At 43.9% G+C, this 23,458-nt stretch overlaps 1 protein-coding gene and 1 long non-coding RNA gene across 2 annotated transcripts in view; one reads left to right on the top strand and one right to left on the bottom strand.

Annotated features, from left to right (window-relative positions):
• LOC105467658 (uncharacterized) overlaps nucleotides 1–17,914 on the bottom strand; it is a 74,207-nt gene extending 56,293 nt beyond the window's left edge. The window contains exon 1 of the long non-coding RNA XR_979061.3: nucleotides 17,741–17,914. This is a non-coding gene — a long non-coding RNA (uncharacterized lncRNA). The remainder of the gene's footprint in view (nucleotides 1–17,740) is intronic.
• LOC105467666 (CDK2 associated cullin domain 1) overlaps nucleotides 16,768–23,458 on the top strand; it is a 71,191-nt gene continuing 64,500 nt past the window's right edge. Inside the window, exon 1 of the mRNA XM_011717361.2 lies at nucleotides 16,768–17,520. Within this exon, the coding sequence (XP_011715663.1) occupies nucleotides 17,154–17,520 (367 nt within the window). The 5' untranslated portion in view covers nucleotides 16,768–17,153. The remainder of the gene's footprint in view (nucleotides 17,521–23,458) is intronic.

The raw sequence follows: 23,458 nt of genomic DNA on the forward strand, positions 1-23,458 counted from the left end.
ATGAAATGCCCTAAAAAATGTAGTGGGCTTCTTACCACACAAAAAACGTACATACTGTATTCTTTTAGTTATGTTCAAGAATGAGCAAAATTAATCAATGGTGACATTTTGTGCAATGCCAAGCACTTTCCCAGAAAGAATCCCTTTGATTGGAATCTTATAGATAGAAGAGAGAGGCCGGGCACGGTGGCTCACGCCTGTAATCTCAGCACTTTGGGAGGCTTAGGCAGGTGGATCATGTGAGGTCAGGAGTTGGAGACCAGCCTCACCAAAATGATGAAATCCCATCTCTGCTAAAAATACAAAAAATTAGCCTGGCGTGGTGGTGGGTGCCTGTAATGCCAGCTACTCAGGAGGCTGAGGCAGGAGAATCGCTTGAACCTGGGAAGTGGACATTGCAGTGAGCTGAGGTTGCGCCATTCCACTTCAGCCTGGGCAATAAGAGTGAAACTCTGTCTCGAAAAAAAAAAAAAAAAAAAAGAGAGAGATTCAGGGGGACTAAGTGACTTGCCTAAAGTCACAGAGCCAGTTTGAGCAGAGGCAGAACTGGAACCCACATCTCCATATTTACAGCCCAGGGAGTTCTTTCACTCTTGGCTGTAGCAAGGAGCGTACAGACACAGCAGTTACCAAATACAGCTTTTTCTTTTGGTGCTTTTAATTAGCACATATGAAATACGCTGCCAATCTAATTTAATTATAATTAGGTAACCAGAAGGCTGATTATGTTGTAAATTTAGATTAAAGAGCTGTTGTTTTCAATTAGGCTTGATTGTAAAGTGCTTTGACACTTCTCCCGGCCTCAAGGAAAGTTCATAATTTCCCACTTACTTTGATTTTGCCCAGGTCTGGGGTGGTAATAACTGGACTCAAGTTCCCAGGGCATCCCTAGTCTGGTACAGATTTAGACCTGGTACATATCTTGGTGGCAAGGGCCCCCAGATGCTGCTGGGCTGTTTGGTCAGGTGTTTTCAGCTGCCTGTTATGGAGGATCCAACTGAAAATGGCTCAGTCCTCAAGAGGACCTAACATCTAATGTAAGAAGCGTGGAGATAAGGGAGTTCCAGGGTTGGTTAATCTGCTTTCAAAATGTCCTTAAGGACCTAGACTCATTCCATCTTCCTGCTCTACCAACTTCGGCATGTTGGCTTCTATCCTCAGTCTAGTCCCTGACTGGTGGTATGATGGTTCTTGCAGCTCCAAACTTTCCCATCCCCCCAAGAAGAGAACATTCCTTCTTGTATCCCTTCAGCTTCTGGTAGACTTCTCATGACTCTTTGGCCACGATTGCAGCACAGACCTGTTCTTAAGTCAATCACTCTGCCTAAGGAATCACCATGACTGACTTGAGCAAATCAAGATTCATCTTGTAGAGTCTTTCCTGGTGATCATGGTTGCCTGATGCCTGCCAGCACATCCGTAGAGGCCATAGGGGCAGGGAGTGGCTGTTGCTAGGCTGCCAACTGTCCATACCTGGAACTAGTGTGGCCACAACCTCAGCAGGTCTGGGTGAGCCCAGCCCAAGTCTGCAATACAATCAGAGAAATCCAGCTGCAAATAATTGCTTCTTGACTCTGCATCAGATATCTGCCATCTCTATGTTTCATAGGGCTGTTGGCAGAAAAGTCAAACTCTGTAAAATACTTGAAGAGATTTATTCTGAGCCAGGTGTAAGGACCATGACTCATAACACAGTCTTACAGGTCCTGAGAACGTGTGTCCAAAGTAGTTGGGTTCTAGCTTGGTTTTATACCTTTTAGGGAGACATAAGACATCATCAATCAATATATCTAAGGTATACATTGGTTCTGCCTGGAAAGGTGGGACAACTCAAAGTTGGGGGCTTACATGTCACAGATGGATTCAAAGATTTTCTGATTGGCTTGAGAGAGCTATGCTATTATCTAAATACTTGGAATCAATAGAAAGTAGTGTCTGCGTTAAGATAAAGGGTTGTGAGACCAAGGTTCTTATTATGTAGATGAAATCTCATAGGTGGCAGCCCTTAGAGGGAATAAATGACAAGTGTTTTCTATTCAGACCCTTAAAAGGTGCTGGACTCTCAGCCAATCTCTTCAGGATCAGAAGAAGACCTGAAAAGGGAAGGGGATTCTCTATAGAAAGTAAATTTTTCCCACAAGAGAGATATTTGCAGGGCCATATCAGATTATGTCAAATAAATATATTTTGGGGTAAAATACTTGGAATTTTTTCAGGGCCTGCTATCTGTCATGTGATGCTGTAGTAGAGTCAGGTTGGGATTCGGTATCTTATTGCTACCAAGAGTCTGTTCTGACTGTCTTCAGATCGCCCTTTTAATGTTAATGCTGGTCAGTTGTGCCTGATATGCCAAGGGGAGGAGAGTATAATGAGGCACGTTCAACTCCCTCTTCCCATCACGGCCTGAACTAGTTTTTCAGGTTTCTTTGAAATCCCCTTGGCTGAGAGGAGGGGTTCATTCAATTTGGTTGTGGGGCTTAGAATTTTATTTTCGGTTTACAGGGCTAAGCTTTAGCATTGCTTTTAGGTAGTGTTGGCAGCATAAGCCATAGATAGGTGGGGAAAAAGAATGGTAAAAAGAGGAGAAAGAGAGGACCTTCTAAAGATGAAGAAGGAGGTTAGCTGATGGGAAGAAGAGAAGTACAAATGGCTAGGGAGGGGCCAAGCCCTCCCACCCGCACCTGCATTGTCTCTGGGGAATATTGGGAGCGGTGCCTCTTGGAAAGAGGGTATCAGGAAGAAGGAGACAGGCCCTCAGCACCTCAGGGAACCCTCCCAGCAGTTCTCAGAGGTAAGTATTATCTGTCTGACCTAAATGCTATTGTCCTGTTGCCCCAGGCTGCCTCCGGAACTGACCATCCTCCTGCTGGCCAGCCACCTGCGTTTCTCCAGGGCATGTGTGTCCCTCTGGGCCATCTGTGGACACCTCCAGAATGGGGTGTGGGGGACACCTACTTACATTCCAGCTCCTAACCTCTGACTGTGGGACTTTCCTTATGGTCTCTTAGCCTCGGCTTCCTCAGCTGTAAAAACTCTACCTCATAGGGTTCTAGTGAGGATTAAATAAGATAATCCATAGAAAATGCTTAGCACAGTGTCTGGCATGCAGTTGTTAGGAATAAATTTTCGGTGCCACCAAAGAAATAGCGCTCAAACATAAATTTAATTTTCTTAGCAAAACAATTTTTACTTCTATAGAAGGGTGCGACTTGTGGATGGAGCAACGGCGAGAGCATGCCTGAACAAGGGAGGGGAAGGGGTTCTTATTCCTGATGCAGGTAGCCCCTCCTGCTGTGTCGTTCCCCTCTTGGCTAGGGTTGGACTACAGAGTCTAAGCTAATTCTGATTGGCTATTTTAAAGAGAGTAGGGGTACAAATCAGAGTGGAGGGGTGAGTAGCTTCGATGGGAAAGATGGTTATGGAACAGGTAACTAAAGGTGACTTAGGTCAGAGCAGGTGACCAGGCCGGGCACGGTGGCTCACGCCTGTAATTCCAGCACTTTGGGAGGCTGAGGCAGGCAGAGCATGAGGTCAGGAGATCGAGACCATCCTGACTAACATGGTGAAACACTGTCTCTACTAAAAATACAAAAAATTAGCCGGGCCTAGTGGTGGGCCCCTGTAGTCCCAGCTACTCGGGAGGCTGAGGCAGGAGAATGGCGTGAACCTGGGAGGCGGAGCTTGCAGTGAGCCAAGATCGCACCACTGCGCTCCAACCTGGGCGACAGAGCGAGACTCGTCTCAAAAAACAAACAAACAAAAAAAACCAGGTGACCAGTATGAGTCAGGACAGAGCAGGTGACCAGAGGAACAGATGTGAACTACTGATTAAAACTGGTGGAAAAGGTTGTTTACTGAAACTATGAGGAAGTTAAACTTTAAAATGAAGGACAAAGAATAGGGGAGCTGAACATACTGATACATTGGTTCCTCGGAGAGGATCTCAGAACTCATTGTACTTAACAATCTACAGGCTAAAACCTTTGAAGAGGAATTTATTATATCCTACATAGTTAACATGAAGTGAATGTTTGCCATTGTTATTATCATTGTTAGTAGTAGCCTTAATATTACTAATATAGTCATGCACCACATAAAGGATGTTTTGGTCCACAACAGACCACATGCATAACGGGAGTCCCAAAAGATTATAATGGAGCTGAAAAATTCCTGTCACCTACTGATGTCTTAGTGATTCTGACCCTGTGTAGGCCCAGCTAATTCTTAGTTTTTAACAAAAAAGTTTAAAAAGTAAAAAATAATTTTCAAAATAGAAAAAAGCTTTCTTATATGATATAAAGAAAATTTTTTTTTTTTTTTTTTTTTTTTGAGACAGAGTCGCGCTCTGTCACCCAGGCTGGAGTGCAGTGGTGTGATCTCAGCTCACTGCAAGCTCCGCCTCCCGGGATCACGCCATTCTCCTGCCTCAGCCTCCCAAGTAGCTGGGACTACAGGCACCTGCCACCACGCCTGGCTAGTTTTTTGTATTTTTTAGTACACACGGTGTTTCACCATGTTGGTCTCTTAGCCAGGATGGTCTCGATCTCCTGACCTCGTGATCCGCCCGCCTTGGCCTCCGACAGTGCTGGGATTACAGGCGTGAGCCACTGCGCCCAGCTGAAGGAAAATATTTTTGTATAGCTGGACGACGTGTGTTTTAAGCTAAGTGTTATTACAAAAGAGTCAAAAAGTTAAAAAATTAAAAAGCTTAGAAAGTAGAAAAGTTAAAGTAAGCTAAGGTTAACTTATTAAAGATAGAAATGTTTGAAAATAAATTTAGTGTAGTGTAAGTGTACTGTATAAATTCTACAGTAGTGCACAGCAATGTCCTAGGTCTTCACAGTCGCTCACCACGCATTCACCGACTCACCCAGAGCAACTTCCAGTCTTGTAAGCTCCATTCACGGTAAGTGCCCTATGCAAGTATACCATTTTTATCTTTGATACCATATTTTTTGCTGTACCTTTTCAATGTTTAGGTATGTTTAGATTCACAACACGTTCCAATTGCCTATAGGACTCGGTACAGTCACATGCTGTACAGGTTTGTAGCCTGGGAGCAACAGGCTGTGCCACATAGCCTAGGTGTGTAGTAGGCTGTGCCATTGAGGTTTGTATAAATACAGTCTATGATGTTCCCACAACAACAAAATTGCCTAACAACTCCTTTCTCAGAATGCATTATCATCAGTAAGCAACGCATGCCTGTATTATTAGGCATGGTGCTCTGGGCCACATGGAAAAGCTGTATAATGCTGTGGCCATCCTCACCCTCAGGCTCCTCAGTGTTGGTTTTAAGGGTAGTTCTTGTCTAAAGGAAAGGCAGCCCAGGCTAGATGAAGAAGCCACTGGTATGGGCCAGGCACCCAGTAGCTTTACAACAGCTATCGGATGCCTTCCCTGCCTTAGCATTATACAACCAAGTCAATGACCTTCCCATTTTCAAACCTTAAGGATGATGCTTAAACTCTCACCTCGGAGATATTGTGCCCCAGGAAAGAATTTTCTGTTTTGAATCTCTGATGACTGCACAGGAAGGCCTCTGTTTCCTTACAAAACATGCCTCTCAAAATATTGGGACAACTGAACGGTTCTCATAAAGCTAAAAATAGTATAAAATTCTCAATGACAACTGTCCTTTCCAATAGTCCTTGACAGTACTTTGTTGCCTTTGAACTTAATTTTGTTCTTTACTTTGCAATGAAACACTTGAATGACTGGCTGAAGTCCCATGAATGGACGGATAGAGATTAGAATGCCTGCTTGCCTCCTCCCAATGGTTTCTATCTGTGTCTAAATCGGATTAACTTTGTAGATTTTTTTCTTAATCACTGGTATCAGATCATCCAGTTTTCCATTTTCTACTCATTTTTATAAAGTAATGAGGCAAAGCATGCAATTTTTATAAACATATAATATTGACCAGATACATAGAGGGTTGCTGCCAAAACTGACCTGTAGGCTAGCAGGAGGCACCTCCGTGCCAAAGCTGATGTTTGGGTTTAGAATATGAAAGGTGATTTGAGGTATGGTGTATGAAAGAGCTGATTGTGTGTGAAACAAGTGAAGTGGAGACTCGTTTGTATCTGCTGCCTCTTAAATATGACAAGATAGATACCAACTCCTCCTGGATGATTAGTGTGGCCTTCAAAAGACACGCTGGCCTCTACCCAGGGTTAATCCGTTGAGAGTGTTGGTGCCAAGATCGAAGAACCAGGTGTCTTGTTGCTCACAGTTGCCAACCTCAGATCTGCCCCTGGCACCTGGCAGTGATGGCTGACAGTGGAGATCCAGTCCTGCATTTCGGTGCCGGGAAGGGCCTCCCTTGCAGGCCACAGCTGAACTGTGTTAGGCCCAGGTACCCTCTTCCTCTAAGACTCCATTGGGATTGGACACCCTGGACCACTCAATGTTGTTTCATCACCCAAAGTACAAGCAATGACTTTTAATAAACTTCTGAGTTCCTTTTTTTTTTTTCTGAGATGAACTTTCCCTCTTGTCACCCAGGCTGGAGTGCAATGGCGCGATCTCGGCTCACTGCAACCTCTGCCTCCCGGGTTCAAGCGATTCTCCTGCCTCAGCTTCCCAAGTAGCCGGGATTACAGGCATGTGCCACCACACCTAGCTGATTTTTGTATTTTTGGTAGAGACAGGGTTTCACCATGTTGGTCAGGCTGGTCTTGAACTCCTGACCTCAGGTGATCCACCTGCCTCGGCCTCCCAAAGTGCTGGAATTACAGGCATGAGCCACTGTGCCTGGCAGCACATTCTTTGATGTATTTTTTGCTTGAAATATTCCCTCCAGGTTCTTGCCTTAACCTGAGCTATTCTCCGAGCACTGCCTCCCTTGTGACCTCTGAAGGGCACACTGTTTTCTCATGTCCTATATTCCTCTGATAGTGAGGTGGTGTTGATGTCTTCCTTGTTCCCACACTGCTTCCATTTCAGTCCTTCCCTTTCCTCTTGTGAGCGCCGCTGAGGCTCTCACCATGGACGTTTTCCACCTCACCTCCTCATAGAAACGATTTCCTGCTCATTATCAACCGCCCCCCCCCACTCTTGTTTTTTCTATCCAGATAGAGTGTCACTCATCTCCTGGGCTAGAGTGCAGTGGTGCGATCTCAGCTCACTGCAACCTCTGCCTCCAGAATTCAAGCGATTCTCCTGCCTCAGCCTCACGAGTAGCTGGAATGACAGGCGTGCGCCATCACCCCCAGCTAGTTTTGTATTTTTTGGTAGACACGGGGTTTCGCCATGTTGGCCAGGCTGGTCTTGAACTCCTCACATCAAGTGATCTGCTCACCTTGCCCTCCCAAAGTGCTGGGATTACGGGCGTGAGCCACCGTGCCCAGCCAACCTCCTCTCTTTTGTTCCTGGGTGGATTTAATCTCCATGCCAACTCCTGCCATCATTCATTCTCTTGAGGGAAACGTCAACATCCCCACAGATGGCTCTTCCAGGCCTCTGGCCTCTTACCTCCCTGGCCTCCTCACCAGGCCTAATTCTAACTTTTGCGTCACAAGTGCAAATGGACTCATTTGTATGTCTAAATATTTAAATGTTATACATACAGCTAACAAACTGCTAAGTAACATACTTCCTATCTTCCTTCCTTGACAAACATACGTTCAGATGATAACAAAATAAAAAATACATGTAAAGTTATGGTAAAATAACAAGGATGACTGAATGGAACTATTATTGTATATCTCTGGGTGTTCTTTTCATGGACTGGCAACATGTGGATGAGTAATAAAATACATAATTCATAAATTATATGTATTTTATGAAAGTTAATTTTCTTGCCATCTTTTAAGTAAATTACCAATTATGTTGTTATAATCAAGACTTTTATGTAATTTGTGTTCTATTGAGAGTAATGACAAATTAGGCAACCTTTCTGGGGATATTATGGTTCTTAGGGTGTTTTTCATTAATTTGAAAATGCAGAAACTATGTTCTGCTGAGGTCAGAGCAACTGGAATTATCAATTAAGTTCTTAAAGCCATACTTAGATGGGAAATGAACTATAAATTTAATATATCATGCTCAAACATTTTAATGGGGTTAGGCTGTATATAATCAATTACTGTCACAGAAAATAGTACAAAATATTTTAATTTCATTATACAAATTTCTTTTTTTTTTTTTTTTGAGATGGAGTCTCACTCTGTCCCCCAGGTTGGAGTGCATTGGCATGATCTTGGCTCACTGCAAGCTCCGCCTCCCGGGTTCACACCATTCTCCTGCCTCAGCCTCCTGAGTAGCTGGGACTACAGGTGCTGGCCACCACACCTGGCTAATTTTTTATATTTTTAGTAAAGACAGGGTTTCACCATATTAGCCAGGATGGTCTCGATCTCCTGACCTTGTGATCCACCTGCCTCGGCCTCCCAAAGTATTGGGATTACAGGTGTGAGCCACTGTGCCTGGCCTCATTATGTAAATTTCTATCACTAATATGAGTTTCACTGTCTCCAAGCAACATCAAGATCAATACAGTACTTTTAAGTATTTTCCTTTCAAATTCTTTAATGCTGGGATATAATAAGAAAATTGACAACAGCAGCATGTTATTCAATTTATTAAAATCTTTTTCCAGATGGTATCATGATCTAAAATGGCCAAAAATATTCTCCAAAGAAATTAAAGGAAATTTTTTGAAAATCATACATTAATTTTCTTCATGGTCATACAAACATGTTTGTTTCCTTTTAAATTTTCTTTAAAAATTAAAAAAATTATGCCAGGCGCGGTGGCTCACGCCTGTAATCCCAGCACTTTGGGAGGCCGAGGCGGGCGGATCACAAGGTCAGGAGATCGAGACCACGGTGAAACCCCGTTTCTACTAAAAATACAAAAAATTAGCCGGGCGCGGTGGCGGGCGCCTGTAGTCCCAGCTACTCAGGAGGCTGAGGCAGGAGAATGGCGTGAACCCGGGAGGCGGAGCTTGCAGTGAGCAGAGATTGCACCACTGCACTCCAGCCTGGGTGACAGAGCGAGACTCTGTCTCAAAAAAAAAAAAAAAAAAAAAATTAAAAAAATTATTCAAGAAGTAAAATAGACAACTCTAGTTTTTTCTTGTAAGTGACAGTTCACACCAACTGTGGTTGTGCAACTGTGGATAGTGCAAATACAAAAGTAATTTCATTTTCCACTAAAGACCACAATTCACTCATACTTGAACATCATTTATTGTTTCACTGAACTCTTCCAGTGTGTCTCATCTATCTTGTCTAACTTAAACTGCTTTAATGCAGCGAGTAGCTCCAGGACCCTGCATGAGAACACAAAAATGGTCACTTGGTGCAACTGAGAAATAAGATTTTGCTTTGCAAGAATCTACTGCATCAATGCCAACTGAAAAGGATTTGAAAAGTTAGTTTTCTGTCTCTGTTAAGTGCTTCTGTTGTTCAGATCCTCTCTGCACTCTGAAGCAGTTTCTTTCGTTCATATGACACCATCCAGAAACCTTCAAGGCCTCCAGATGTGGTTGCTTTCTGATTTGAGGACCAAGAGTGCAGAGAAGCACTTAATGGGAGCTGCATTGTGTGAGGCATGGGAGTGAATGTGTGGGGTGTGGTTATGCTGCACCAGCTCTGAGCACTGAATACCAATGCCTGTATGCCCTTGGTGAATTTACTGTGTGTAGCATACAAAGGGCACATACAGAGCTCTTTAAAATATGGGGCCCATGGCAGCGGCCCCTTTTGAGGTGAGGTCTCCTCCCACCCAGGGACTTTTGCTTCCACTCCATCTTGGCCAACCACTCCCATGGTCCCACTATACCTGTCTGTGTTTCTGGTTGCAAACAACAGAAACCAATGCCAGTTAACTAAAGTAGAAGAGGAATTTATTGCAAGGACATCGAGTCTGAGGAAACTGGCCTAGAACACAGACAGAAAGCAAGGAAAGCTGGGCAGTTGAGAATACAGCTGAGGTCATGCCAGAGGGGAAGCTTGGTTAACACATTGCCTCTAGTCCCATCCTTACTGTGAAACCTGAACTCTGCAGATATCATGAATCATTTCCAGTGATTCCCGTGGTTTTGTATTACTCTCTTCAGACTCAGATACCTTGGCAGAGGGATCTGGTTGGCTGAGTACAGCATGTGTGCCCTTGCTCTTGATGGTAGCGTATGGGGAGAGGGAATGTCTGGCACCCTTTGGCTTCCTGGACCACAGTAGGTGGGGACTTGCCTAAGCAAACAAATGTGAATGTGTACAAATAGGAAGGAAATCAGGCACTTGACAGACAAAAACAAAGGTCAATGTCTGCTATTCCCACAGTAGGTCTTGTCACCAGCAGCAACCGCAATACCTTTGAAATCATGAATTCAGCCTAACTTTGGGTTATGACCCAACCTGCTAATTTCTTGCTTAAGGACAGATGTCCCTTGCAATAGCTCTTCAACCTCACGGACACCTCTCATCCATGAAAAACTCTACCTTCTCTCTACCCATCTGCTCCATCTATCTTCACTTTCTTATTCAGCTTGGAGTCCATGGCTGATTCATCATTTCCATTGCTCATTGAACTTTGCTTCCCTTGCATGCATCTAATAAATTCCCAGCTTTGAATAGAATGTGATGCTCTATCCCGGTGTATATCAGAACGAGCCATCCTTGAAACCTTTCCCTGGCCCTCAATGTTGAATCTACCATCAAGAACTGTCCATTCTAATGCCAAAATCTGTAGCCTCCTGGTTCTCTCTATATCCACTGCCATCCTTCTAGTCCAAGCCACCATCATCTCTTGCCTGAAGTATTGCCACAATTCCCCAGTTAGTCTCTGTTTTCACTCTTTCCTTTCCTACAGACCATTCCCCTCAAGGCAGTTAGATGTCCTTATCAAATGTAGGTCACTTCCTATGCCACTTCTCTACCTCTTTTCCATTCAAACAGAAACACTAAATCCTCAACAGGCCTTACAAGGACCTGCATGACCCAGCCGTGTCCTTTCTGCCTACGCCATTCCTATCCACTCCCCTTCAGGCTACTGCAGTCTCATTGCCTTTCTTTCAGTTCAGAGATGATGTCAAACATTTTCCTTATGTTCTCCCTTCTGCCTGGAATGTTGTCTTCCTAACTCATTGTCTGGCTCTCTTCTACCCATCCTTTCATCTTAGCAGAAATATTCTTTTTCAGAGAGGTTCTCCTTGATCCTCCAAAGTAAAAGAATTCTCTCTGTAATGCCCAGTCATGGCATTCTTTCGTAGTGCTTGTCATGCCTTGGCTCATATGGTTGTTTAGTGCTTGATACCTCCATGGAATGGAAACTCCATGAGGAAGAGTGCTTTTTGTCTGTTTACTTTTTTTTTTTTGAGACAGGTCTCACTCTGTCACCCAGGCTGGAGTGCAGTGGTGTGATCTTGGCTCACTGCAGCCTCTGCCTCTGAGCTCAAGTGATCCTCCCACCTCAGCCTCCTGAGTAGCTGGGACTACAGGAGCACTCCACCATGCCCAGGTAATTTTTGTATTTTTCATAGAGACAGGGTTTCACCATGTTGCCCAAGCTGGTCTTGAACTCCTGGGCTCAAGTGATCCTCCTGCCTCGGGCTCTCAAAGTGTTGAGTTTACAGGCGTAAGCCATGCACCCAGCAATCCATGTACTCTTATAGCCCCTGCACAGTACCTGAACACAGAAATATTGGTGAATGACTGAGTGAAAGGGATAGGCCTGCAATGAGGTGTCGACATAACTCCCCGTCCCCTGCCTGCTTGTTTTCTCCCGACCTCCTTCAGCCTCAAGTAATTTCCTTCAGCTCCTAAACTCATCAGGGTTATGAGAGAATCTGCATCGTTTTCTCTGTTTCCCTGCTAGGATGGAATTCAGAATTCAGATGTTAAGACGTAAAAGGAAGGAATAAAATTGAACATGGAAAGAAATACTGAATACAGAATACTCCCCCGAGTGGCTACACATCCTCACTGTAATCCTTAATTTCAGTGTGCAACTGTTGAGGCTTGAGTTATTTACACGGCTCTAATCCTCTTACCTTCCAATCAAGATCATTCCAATAGCTCTGCAGTTAGACTTCCAACTGCATTATGCATTCACAAATTATTTCTTTGTCATGCTGTATTGGTACAATTCTAATCTCCTAGGGATTAAACACAAGTATTCATTCTTCTTTATCCTAATATAGTTTATCTCCATCAAAGTTGAGTTTTTCAGTTTTCCATGCTAATTCCTTTGTGTAATTAATAGTCAATTTAAAATGAATAGCAATTAAGAGAAATCATCTATATGTCTGTATGTTGTCTACTACAGTCTTTTCTGATTCAATGAGTTCTTGACTGCTTAGAAGAGGCATGTATAATTTTTGGATTTTTCACATATATTTTTTCTCCTCTTCTTTCCTCTTATTCACTTCGGAGCAATTTCATCCTTCACTAACAATGCCACAAATGCCAGGTTGGAAGGGTAGATGAAAATAAATAAAAATTGCAATAATACTTTCTCTTAGGGACAAATGTATCGCATAGTACATGCTGTGCTGTCAGAGTTGACTAAAGGACAAAAGTCTTTTCAGCCAGTCACCACGGGCCACACCCATAATCCCAGCACTTTCAGAGGACAAGGTGAGCCCAGGAGTTTGAGACCAGCCTGGGCAACGTGATGAAACTTCATCTCTACAAAAATTAACTGGGCCTGGTGGTGCACACCTATAGTCTCAGCTACTTGAGAGGCTGAGGTGGGGGTACCGCTTGAGCCTGGGGGGACAAAACTGCAGTGAGCCATGATGATGCAACTGCACTCCAGCCTGGGCAACAGAGCAAGATCTTGTCTCAAAAAGAAAAACGTCTTTTGATATAAAATATGATTTCAAGTAGATTTAAGCTAGTCATACACTTATTCATTAAAAAGTATGGAACAATTACAAATAAGTATTGTGTGGGAAAGTGACAATGTATTTAAAGTCATACAAAGACTAATCCTGAGTCATCCAGTCTCTGTAGCACCCCACCCCCATGTTTTAACTATTTGAGACAATTGGCCACATATGCATTTCATAATTAAAGAAACATGGATTATGTCTTTCTTTTTTATTTTTATTTATTTATTTATTTTTAAGATGCAGTCTCACTCTGTCTCCCAGGCTGGAGTGCAGTGGCATGATCTCAGCTCACTGCAACCTCTGTCTCCCAGGTTCAACTGATTCTTCTGCCTCAGCCTCCTGAGTAGCTGGGACTACAGGAATGTGCCACCACGTCCAGCTAATTTTTGTATTTTTAGTAGAGACAGGGTTTCACCATGTTGGCCAGGCTGGTCTTGAACTCCTGATCTCAGGTGATCCACCCACCTTGGCCTCCCAAAGTGCTGGGATTACAGACATGAGCCACTGTGCCTGGCCGGCTATGTCTTTGTTGATTCTAATCAGTACATACATAATTTTGCATAGATATATTGATTAGGGAGGCATTTATGAAGGGCAGGTAGTGGAGAGGCTGGGGTAAGGTTAGGTAAGAGGAGTTCTAGGAAATTCCATACTTCAGCCTATAATGGACATTGTAGCCTACCCAGCACTTATTTAAACCTTCCAGATTGACTCCAATATTTGTTCTTCTATCCACTCCTTCCCCTCTCAGCCAATGTACTTAGGGAGAAGCTGATCCCATGCTGAGTTCCAGGAATGGGCCTTATTTTCCAGGAATGAATCCATATGCTTTCCAGTAAAGGGCTCTGGAATCCAGGTCTAAGTGCCATGTGATTGGTTTAGGAATGGACCAATGACACACTGTGAGGAAGTTTGCTGAGGGCTTCTGGGAATTTGCTCATAATAGAAAGCTACTAGAATTTACAGGCGCTTTTCATCTTGACCTTCTTGTACATGGACATGAGGCCAGGGGCTGTGGCAGGCATTTTGTAGGCAGTCTAAAGGTGAAGCCTGCACAAGAGAGACCGGGACAAAGAACACCACAGAGAAGCAGAGCTCAGTAATTGCTGAGCCCTGCCTCACCTCTGCCATTCCTAGATCTTCTCAGTCTCTTAGCCAATGAACACCTTGATTTTAAAGCAATTTTTATTTGAGTTTTCACTTCTGGAAGCCAAAACAAACATTTTAATTATGGAATCCCAATTTATACTTCCTTAACATTTTTGTTTATTTGTTAATCTTTAAGTTTCAGAATTATTTTCTGATTATAAAAATAATACATACTTATTGTAGAGAACCAAGAAAACATTGAAAGATACAAAGAAGATTAAGACCATCCAAAATCTCATTATCCCTAGATAACTGCTATTGAGTTTTGAGTTAGTTTCCTCTTTATGTATCCAAACTGACACAGAAATTGTACACATATATTTATCCTGCTTTAATGAAATTCACAGCCTAGTGGGAAATAGAAACAAACAAACAAAAATTAAACTAATAGATGAATATCTGTGACTATGGAAGGTCATAGTGGCTATTAACCTGTGTTCACTGTTTTTGGGTCAATGTTGCCAATAACGTTATACCCCATCTCCACAACCCAGAACAAATCAAAGATTTTATGTTAATAACTATTAAAGTATAATATGCTCTTAAGTATAACAATGTCTTACAATGCCACAAAATCAACCAGTTACCAATATGTTCATTTGGTTTCCTTTCAGTAGGATTTCTTATAGAAAATTGTCCCCTGTCAGTGACTGGTTTCGCTCAACTGTCATTAGGTCTTGTCACAGTAGTTTAATTACAGCAAAAATGAGTGTCTTATATTGATCATTTTGACAGCACACACATAAAAGGTTTAGTATTCATCAGTGTGCTGGGTAAAAACCCTTGGAGCAGGGCCCTCAAGAGGATGTAAGTTATATTGCTATGATAGTACCAAGCTTAAAAAAACCGACATCAATTCTCAGTTCTGGAATCTAGAAGTCTGAAATCAAGGTGTTGGCAGGATGACACGCCCTCCAGAGGCTCAAAAGGACAATTTGTCTCTTCCAGCTTTTGGGTGGCTGCCAGCATTCCCTGACTTGTGAATGCCATCACACCAATCTCTGCTTCTGTGGTTACATTACCTCCTCCTCTTCTCTGCGTCTTCTCCTCTTCTACCTCTCTTTTATAAGGACTCTGTCATTGGATTGATGGCCCACTTGGATAATCCAGGATGATCTTCTCAAGAACTTTGATTACATCTGCAAATGCCGTTTTTCCAAATAAGGTCATACTGACAAGTTCTAGGGATTAGGATATGGACATACCTTGTGGGAGACCATATTCAATTCACTGCAATTAGAGAGGGAGTGAAAAATCACCTACTCTGATGGTAGACTTCTCTGTCTTCTTATACTTCTGTTCATTTTTGCTTAATATATTTTGTGGCTATATGGTGGCTATGATATAAATCCTTAGATATGTAAAGACTTGCTTTATGACACAGTATGTTAGAGACACTTTTTTGACTCTATCTTCCCCTGTATATTGGACTTTTTTTTTTTTTTAATGTAAAGACCCTTTATCTCATCGCACGCACCCACCCATCTACCTAGAAAGTGTCTGTTGATGATAACTCATCAGTTGTCTGAAACAGAATTTGCCGTCCTTCTCCCTTTCTTTTGCCACACATGTAATTCTAAGGTTTTATGTTTTCCCCTTCAGCATACCACTTAATTCTCTTTTCCCTTTTTTTTTTTTTTTTGGAGACAGTCTCACTCTGTCACCCAGGCTGGAGTGCAGTGGCGCGATCTCGGCTCACTGCAGCCTCGACCTCCAGGACTCAAGTGATCTACCTCAGCCTCTGGAGTAGCTGGGACCACAGGCACACGCCACCATGCCCTGCTAATTTTTTTTTAGATACTGGGTCTTGTTATGTTGGTCTGGCTGGTCTCGAATTCCTGGGCCCAAGCGGGCCTCCCGTCTCGGTCTCCTAAAGTGGTAGAATCACAGGCCTGACCCACTGCGCCCAGCCCGTTTTTTTTTTTTTGAGTGGAGTCTCGCTCTGTCGCCCAGGCTGGAGTGCAGTGGCACGATCTCTGCTCACTGCAACCTCTACCTCCCGAGTTCCAGCAATTCTCCTGCCTTAGCCTCCCGGGTAGCTGGGACTACAGGCACATGCCACCATGCCAGGCTAATTTTTGTATTTTTAGTAGAAACGGGGTTTCACCGTGTTAGCCAGGATAGTCTCGATCTCCTGACCTCGTGATCCACCCACCTCGGCATTCCAAAGTACTGGGATTACAGGCGTGAGCCACCGCGCCCGGCGGAAGCCGGCATTTTTAAAAGTTGGATTGTTGGTCTCAGTGCATACAAGCGTAAAGGAATTTTAAAAACAAGCATGAGTAACTCCAACGCATTTCTTTTTTGGGCCATCCTGCTATGTGTGATTCGGTTTTTAGTCTGGGTTTTGTGTTTGTGTCGCGACAGCTGGGGACCGACCCAAGGAGCAGTCGGACCACAGGCCGCCCAGGGCGGTCTCATCCGCTTATAACCTGCGACCCCGGGGTCTCTTGTGGCCCCGTATCTCCGTCCCAAGCAAAAGCCGGGGCACTCAGACACTCAGAGGTGCGAAGGCCCGGTAGATTTCGAGGACGCGAGAAAAACACCTCCGGTAAGTCTGGCCAGTCCACAGCTACTGCCAAGACCGCTCCGCGCGCCCTCAGGAGCCGGCCGGCTCCTCGTAGTCATGGTAACCAGATTGCGACCGCGCGTGCGCAAGACAAACACCTTTGTCACGTGAGGCCTGGCCGGGGGCGGGGCCGGCGAACGCCCGTCAGGACCCGTCGCGCCTCCCTTGTCAGTTCCCTGCCAGCCGAGGCGGGGCGAACCTCTGCCCTGTTGCGTGGGAGTGACTCACAGCTCCCGCCCCTTTTGGCTCCGCTTTCTTGCGGCCAGTCCCTCGCACCACGTGCCCTCCTGGCCGCGCCCCCAGCTGCCCTTTCCAACTGCCTGTTGGAAGCCGCTGTAAAATGTCGTGAGGAGCGCCGTTGCTTTACGGCTGCCTCTCCCAGACTAGAGCCCCGGAGCGCCCACCGCCGTCAGCCGCGTCTCCAAGCTAGTCGGCCCCGTGGAGAGCAAGAGACCCTGCGCACCGCAGCCCTCTCCGCTGCGCCCATTCCTGCCCCCGGCGATGTGAGCTCGGGGAGGCAGCGGTGCCCGCTGGCCCGGGGTTGAGACGGGCGGCAGGTGCCTGTGAGGCGGGCGGGTGCCGGGGGCCAGCAGGATGGAGGAAAGCATGGAAGAGGAGGAGGGGGGCAGCTACGAGGCGATGATGGACGACCAGAACCACAACAACTGGGAGGCTGCGGTGGACGGCTTCCGGCAGCCCCTGCCACCCCCACCGCCCCCCTCTTCGATCCCGGCCCCTGCCCGAGAGCCTCCAGGGGGGCAGCTGCTGGCGGTGCCCGCGGTCTCCGTGGACAGGAAAGGCCCCAAGGAGGGTCTCCCGATGGGGCCGCCGCCACCGCCTGAGGCTAATGGGGTGATCATGATGTTGAAGAGCTGCGACGCGGCCGCCGCCGTGGCCAAGGCGGCCCCCGCCCCCACCGCCAGCTCCACCATCAACATCAACACCTCCACCTCCAAGTTCTGTGAGTCCAGCCTTTCCCAGCAGCCTTGGCTTTTCTCCACCTCACTCGGACGCCGTATCCACCCCCTCTTGGAGAAAGCCCCGCTTCCTTTGTTTCAGGCCTCGGTCTTTCCTCTTCTCCCGTCCCCCTTCGCCTCCGTGCCTCCCTCCCCCTCACCGTCCCCTCCCCCTCATTTGGTGTCTGCGGCCAGCGCCTGAGCGGCCCTGGCTTCTTGTATTACCTGGTCTAGAGAGGCAGCCTGGTACACACGGAGCCCCAAGTTCTACCAACGCGATCCCTATCACAACTGGCAGTCTCTCAACATTGGGAACCGCTTTTCGCACCCGTCTTCTCTTGAAGTTTCACCCTCAAAGTGAGGGGAAAAGAAGGCTGCCTGAGTCTCGTTAGGGAAAGGCCTTCAGTCTTTTGCAGCCAGAGAGAAAAAAGAAACCTGGCAACTTGTGTTCTTGTGCTTTTGGCTAGGCCGTGTTAAACAAGTCAGGACTTTGAAAGTTGACCTATATCTACACCTCGTTCCTCCTCTTCTGTGTTACACCTTTGCATCCTGCTAGGGTAATGTGTGAGTTACTTTCCTACGCGGTGGCAGCTCCGACATTGTTTTGAAGCTAATAATGCATAAAATCACTCTTCAGAGCTTACACTCATAAGAATAAGCCTTTCAGGATGGGTTATGTCTTGTGTCCAAACCCAAGATTAGGTTGCATGTTGAACTTTATGTTAGTGATCTGTCTTAACGCTCAATTGCAAGCAGAAAGATTTAAGACCAAAATCTGTTTTGTAATCCGAAACTGCCTCTGACCAGGATGTATGTATGCTTCCATAGCTAGGAAAAGAATGTGCTTTTACTTTGGGGTGTGTGTGTGTGTGTGTGTGTGTGTGGTGGTGGTGGTGGTGATAGGATGTTGAAAATGAGATGTGACCATCACAGCCAGGTTTTTCTCTCCTATTATTAACTGCAAGTTTTGAATGGCATCTGGTAAGCAACTGGAGAGTTCATTTCTAGCTACTAATTTTATCAAGCTGTACTTGTCCAGTTAGCTGTGCAGAGAAAATATTTGCCTTGATGCAGATAGTCGGAATCTTACACACTGTGTGTGGGAACAGCGTGTAATTTTATTTGCCTCAAGATACTGCCTTAGTCAAAGACATTGATATGTAGGTTTGGTAAAATTTATATACGCTTTGTCTCCTTATTCATGATAATCATGTTTGTATTGTATAGTTTGTGTGTTGAAGGCTGTGTTGTGGAACCAAACCTTCTGTAGAGTGGCAGAATGACTTCACCTGAGTCATGAAGGAAGCTTGCTTTAGTAAAGTTCATTTGAAGAGTTCAAAAAAAAAAAAAAAAAAGCATAAAGTTAGGAACAGAAATCAGTAAAATTGAGAACAAAAGGATTTGTCACACCAAAAGATTATTTTTGTGAAAAGTTTAGTAAGCTAGGCAGACCTCTGATAAAATCGACAAGAAAAAAGATGCCAATAAATGAAAAATGGAAAATAACTACAAATATCAGATAAAAAAAGAACGTTGTGAACTTAGGCTGGTAAATTTGAAAGCCTAAATGACAGAATTCTTAGAAAACTATTAAATGTGAAAATTGGTATCAGAAGAAATATCTTGAACTAATAAACTGAAATGGTAAAGATCTCCCTTTTTAGAAGCTCTGGATCCAGATACTCTGATGAGTTCCATCAGACTTTAACACTTAATTCTTTTTGCAAGTTGTCCTGGAAAATGGTGAGAAAAAACACCAAGTTCATTTTATGAGGCTTGTGAAATCTTGATTCTAAAACAGATAAGGACGTGTAAGAAGAGAAAATTATAGGTCTGTTTTACTTAGATAGAAATGAAAATACTGCAAAAAAATACTAGCTCATCAAATCCAACAGTGTGTTAACAGTCGTGATCCATAGAGTTAATCCTAGAGATGTAAGCGTGATTTAACGTCTACTTTGTCGCTCTGGAAGTACAACTATTCCACTGAAATCAGGGAACCCCTTTTAATGGCAGTATTGCCCATCTTTAACCCAGAATTACAAGGGACAACCACCACAGCATTTTTTTCAGTAATTATATTTAATTATTTATATATTTTTCAGTTGGTGAAGGACCTTCTCAGAGCACAGTTTAGGGAGTAAGAGTGGGTTAGAACATGACAAATTCATATTCCTTTCTTCATATGTCTGGACTCATTTCTCCACCTACTAAGGCATTTCTATTCTGACCACCTCTTCCTGACTCTTCTTCCTTTTCCTCTCCTCTTTTTCCTTTGTGTCCATTTTCTTCCTCCACACCTCTTCTCCTTCTCTTCCGTTCAATAGAGTGTACCCATTTTAGGTGTGCAGTCTAATGCATTTTAACCCATGTTACCGTCTGGCGTGGAGTTTGATTTTACCCTACTAATAGCTAAAAGGTAGCCTATTACAATTAAAGGTTGACTATCCCTCATCCGAAATGCTTGGGACCACAAGTGTTTGGGATTTCAGATTTTTTTGGATTTTGGAATATTTGCATTATACTAAATGATTGAGCATCCCAAATTCAAAATCCAAAATTTTCCAATGGACATTTCCTTTAAGCGTCATATTGGTGCTCAAAAAGTTTCAGATTTTGGATTTTTGGATTTAGAATTCTCTACTTGTATTACTGGGCGCTGCTGACATAAGCTGGGGGACTCCTGGGTGAGAGATGAAGGAATTTATTTTTCTTACCGTAGCACACAGCATGAGAATTGCTATATTTGCATAGGTTCTCCCTTGCCCCAAGTCCCAAGAGGGTGACATGCTATGGCCAAGATGGATGCTCTCTCAGTGGTTTTGTGTTGCAGCTGAAGAACATCAAACTTGGGGAATCCACTACTTTTATAGAAAGCAGTAGCAAATCTGCTCTTTGTCTAGGGGGAGATGTTATCTCGTCTTTCAAGGTTACCAGGTACAGAATGGCCCAGGTTCAAGAGTGATTGGTCATGGCCTTGCATTCCTGGCATACTCAGTAAGACATGTGGGAGTGCGTGTGGCCCACGGAGGACTGTCCAGTGGTAACCACAACAACAACAACGACAACAACCACCACCACAATAAGATAACAGTTCTGTCACCCTGAAATACTTCCCTATGTCTCTCTCTCTCTCTCTTTTTTTTTTCTTTTGAGACAGCATATCACTCTGTCGCCCAGGCTGGAGTGCTGTGGCACAATCTTGGCTCACTGCAATCTCCGGCTCCCGGGTTCAAGTGATTCTCCCACCTCAGCCTCCCGAGCAGCTGGGATTACAGGCACACAGCACCACGCCTAGCTAATTTTTGTGTTTTTAGTAGGGATGGGGTTTCACCATGTTGACCAGGCTAGTCTCGAACTCCTGGCCTCAATTGATCCACATGACTCGGACTCCCAGAGTGCTGGGATTACAGTTGTAAACTACCATGCTCCGCCTTCGCTGTGTCTCTTTGCAGTCAGTTAACCCTGCCTGCTTCCCCCAGCCCCAAGCATTCCTACTGATCTGCTTTGTGTCACTGTAGGATTTCATATAAATGAAATCATACAATGTGTATTGTTTTGTGCTTGACTTGTTCCTTCTTATTCTGTTCTTGAGATTCTTCCATGTTCTCACATATGTCAGTAACTTATTCTTTTTTCTGGCTGAGGAGTAGTATTTTTTTTTTTTTGGATATCCCAAAGTAGGTTTTTTTCTTTTTTTTTTTTTTTGATTTACCAAAAAATCATTAATTTGTTGGTCATTAGTTTGATCATTTAGGTGGTCTCTGGTTTTGGCTGTTATGAACACAGCTGCTGTAAACAACCATGTACAAGGTTTGATGTGGGTAAAGGTTTCATACAAGTGGAATTCCTTGCTTATATGTTATTAACATAAACTTTATGAGAAACTGCCACACAATTCTTTAGGGTGGTAGCACCACTTTACACTCCCATCAGCTGTATATGACAGCTCCAGTTGCTCCACTTACTTAATTGGCACTTGTGCTGGTTAGGTTCTGCATTCTTGGTATTGACAGTCTTTTAAAGTTTAGCCTTTCTAGAGCATTGGTCCCCACCAGGGACCAGTTTCGTGGAAGAGACGATTTTTCTGTGGACTGGGGGATGGTTTGGGGATGAAACTGTTCCACCTCGGATCATCATATCTTAGAGTCTCATAAGGAGCGTGCAACCTAGATCCCTTGCGTTATAGGGTTGGCGCTCCTTTGAGAATTTAATTCCTGCACTGATCTGACAGGAGGCGGAGCCCAGGTGGTAATGCTCACCGGCCCACAGCTCACCTCCTGCTGTGTGGCCTGGTTCCTTCCAGGCCACCGACCGGTTCCCACGACCTGGGGTTGGGGACCCCTGTTCTAGAGGATAAGTGTAGTATCTCTTGGTGTGTTTACTTTGCATTTCTCTTTTACATGTGCCGTTGTTTTTTTCATGTGATCATTTGCTTGCGTTATAATTTTGTTTGTGAGCATCGGCTCACATCTTTTGTTGTTTGTCTTAATGTATGTAAAGAATTCACTGTAAGTTTTGGATACAAGTTTTGTCAGGCATGTATTATTACTGTTTTCTCTCTCTGGCTTGTCTTTTTTTTTCCTTAATGGTGTCCTCTGAAGAGTAGCTGTTTTTTAATTTTGATGATGTCTAAACTGTCAATTTTTTCTTCTCTGGCTGTTGCTTTTTGTATCCTAAGAAATATTTGTCTGCCCCAAAGTCAAGATATTTTCTGTATTTTTTCAAGCAGTTTTATGGTTTTAGCTTTTATGTTTAGGTCTGTGATCTGAATTACGAGTTGATATCTTTATAGTGTGAGATAAGGATTGAGGCTCCTTTTTTACATATGGATATCTAATTGTGTTGGTACTATTTGTTGAAAAGACTATCCTTTTCTTACTGAGGCAACTTTGTCAGAAGTAACTGATCATGTATGTATGGGCGTCAGTTCTGTTTCATTAATCTTACTTAGTCCATCATATTTAGGATTGTTGAATATCTTCTTGATGAATTGACTGTTTATCATGATGGAATGTCTGTCTTTATCCTTGTTAATATTCCTTACCCTAAAGACTACTTTTACTTGTAGGCATTCTAGGTTTTTTTTAAAGGATTGTTGTTTGCATAGTGTATTTACCATCATTTTACTTTTATTTGTATAAAGTACATTTCTTGTAGACAGCATATGGTTAGATCTTGCTTTTTTAAAATCCAGTCTGACAACCTCTGCTACCATTGTGTTTAATGTAGTTACCAATATGGTAGGGTTTAAATCATACTGTCTTGCACTTTTGTTTACTCTTTGTCCATCTGTTATTTTAAAAATCTTCCTCTTTTCCTGTCTTTTTTATTTTTTTGGAGATGGAGTCTCGCTCTGTGGCCAGGCTGGAGTGCAGTGGCACGATCTCAGTTCACTGCAACCTCTGCCTCCCTGGTTCAAGTGATTCTCCTGCCTCGGCCTCCCGAGTAGCTGGGATTACAGCCCTGCACCAACACACCCGGCTAATTTTTGTATTTTTAGTAGAGATGAGGTTTCGCCATATTGGCCAGGCTGGTCTTGAATTCCTGACCTCAGGTGATCTACGCACTTTGGCCTCCCAAAGTGCTAGGATTACAGGCGTGAGCCACTGTGCCCAGCCCTTTTCCTGTCTTCTTTTTTGTTATTTTTATGATTCAGTTTTGTCTCCAGTTTGGCTTATTAGGATGGTTGTTTTGCTCTTTGGGGGTTACTCTAGGATTTATGATTATGAAAGTTTTACTTATAACAGTCTACCTTTAAATAGTGTTAGACTACTTATAATATAAAAACCTAATAGCGGTATACTTCCATTTATCCACTCTTGTCCTTTATGCTATTGTTGTACATTTTACTTTAATATATGTCATAATTCCCCAAACACACTGCCATTAATTTTGCTCAAAACAGTCATTTATCTTTTTTTAAAAGTTGGAATAAGCCAG

This window comes from Macaca nemestrina, chromosome 9 (genome assembly GCF_043159975.1).
Source record: "Macaca nemestrina isolate mMacNem1 chromosome 9, mMacNem.hap1, whole genome shotgun sequence".
NCBI lineage: Eukaryota > Metazoa > Chordata > Mammalia > Primates > Cercopithecidae > Macaca > Macaca nemestrina.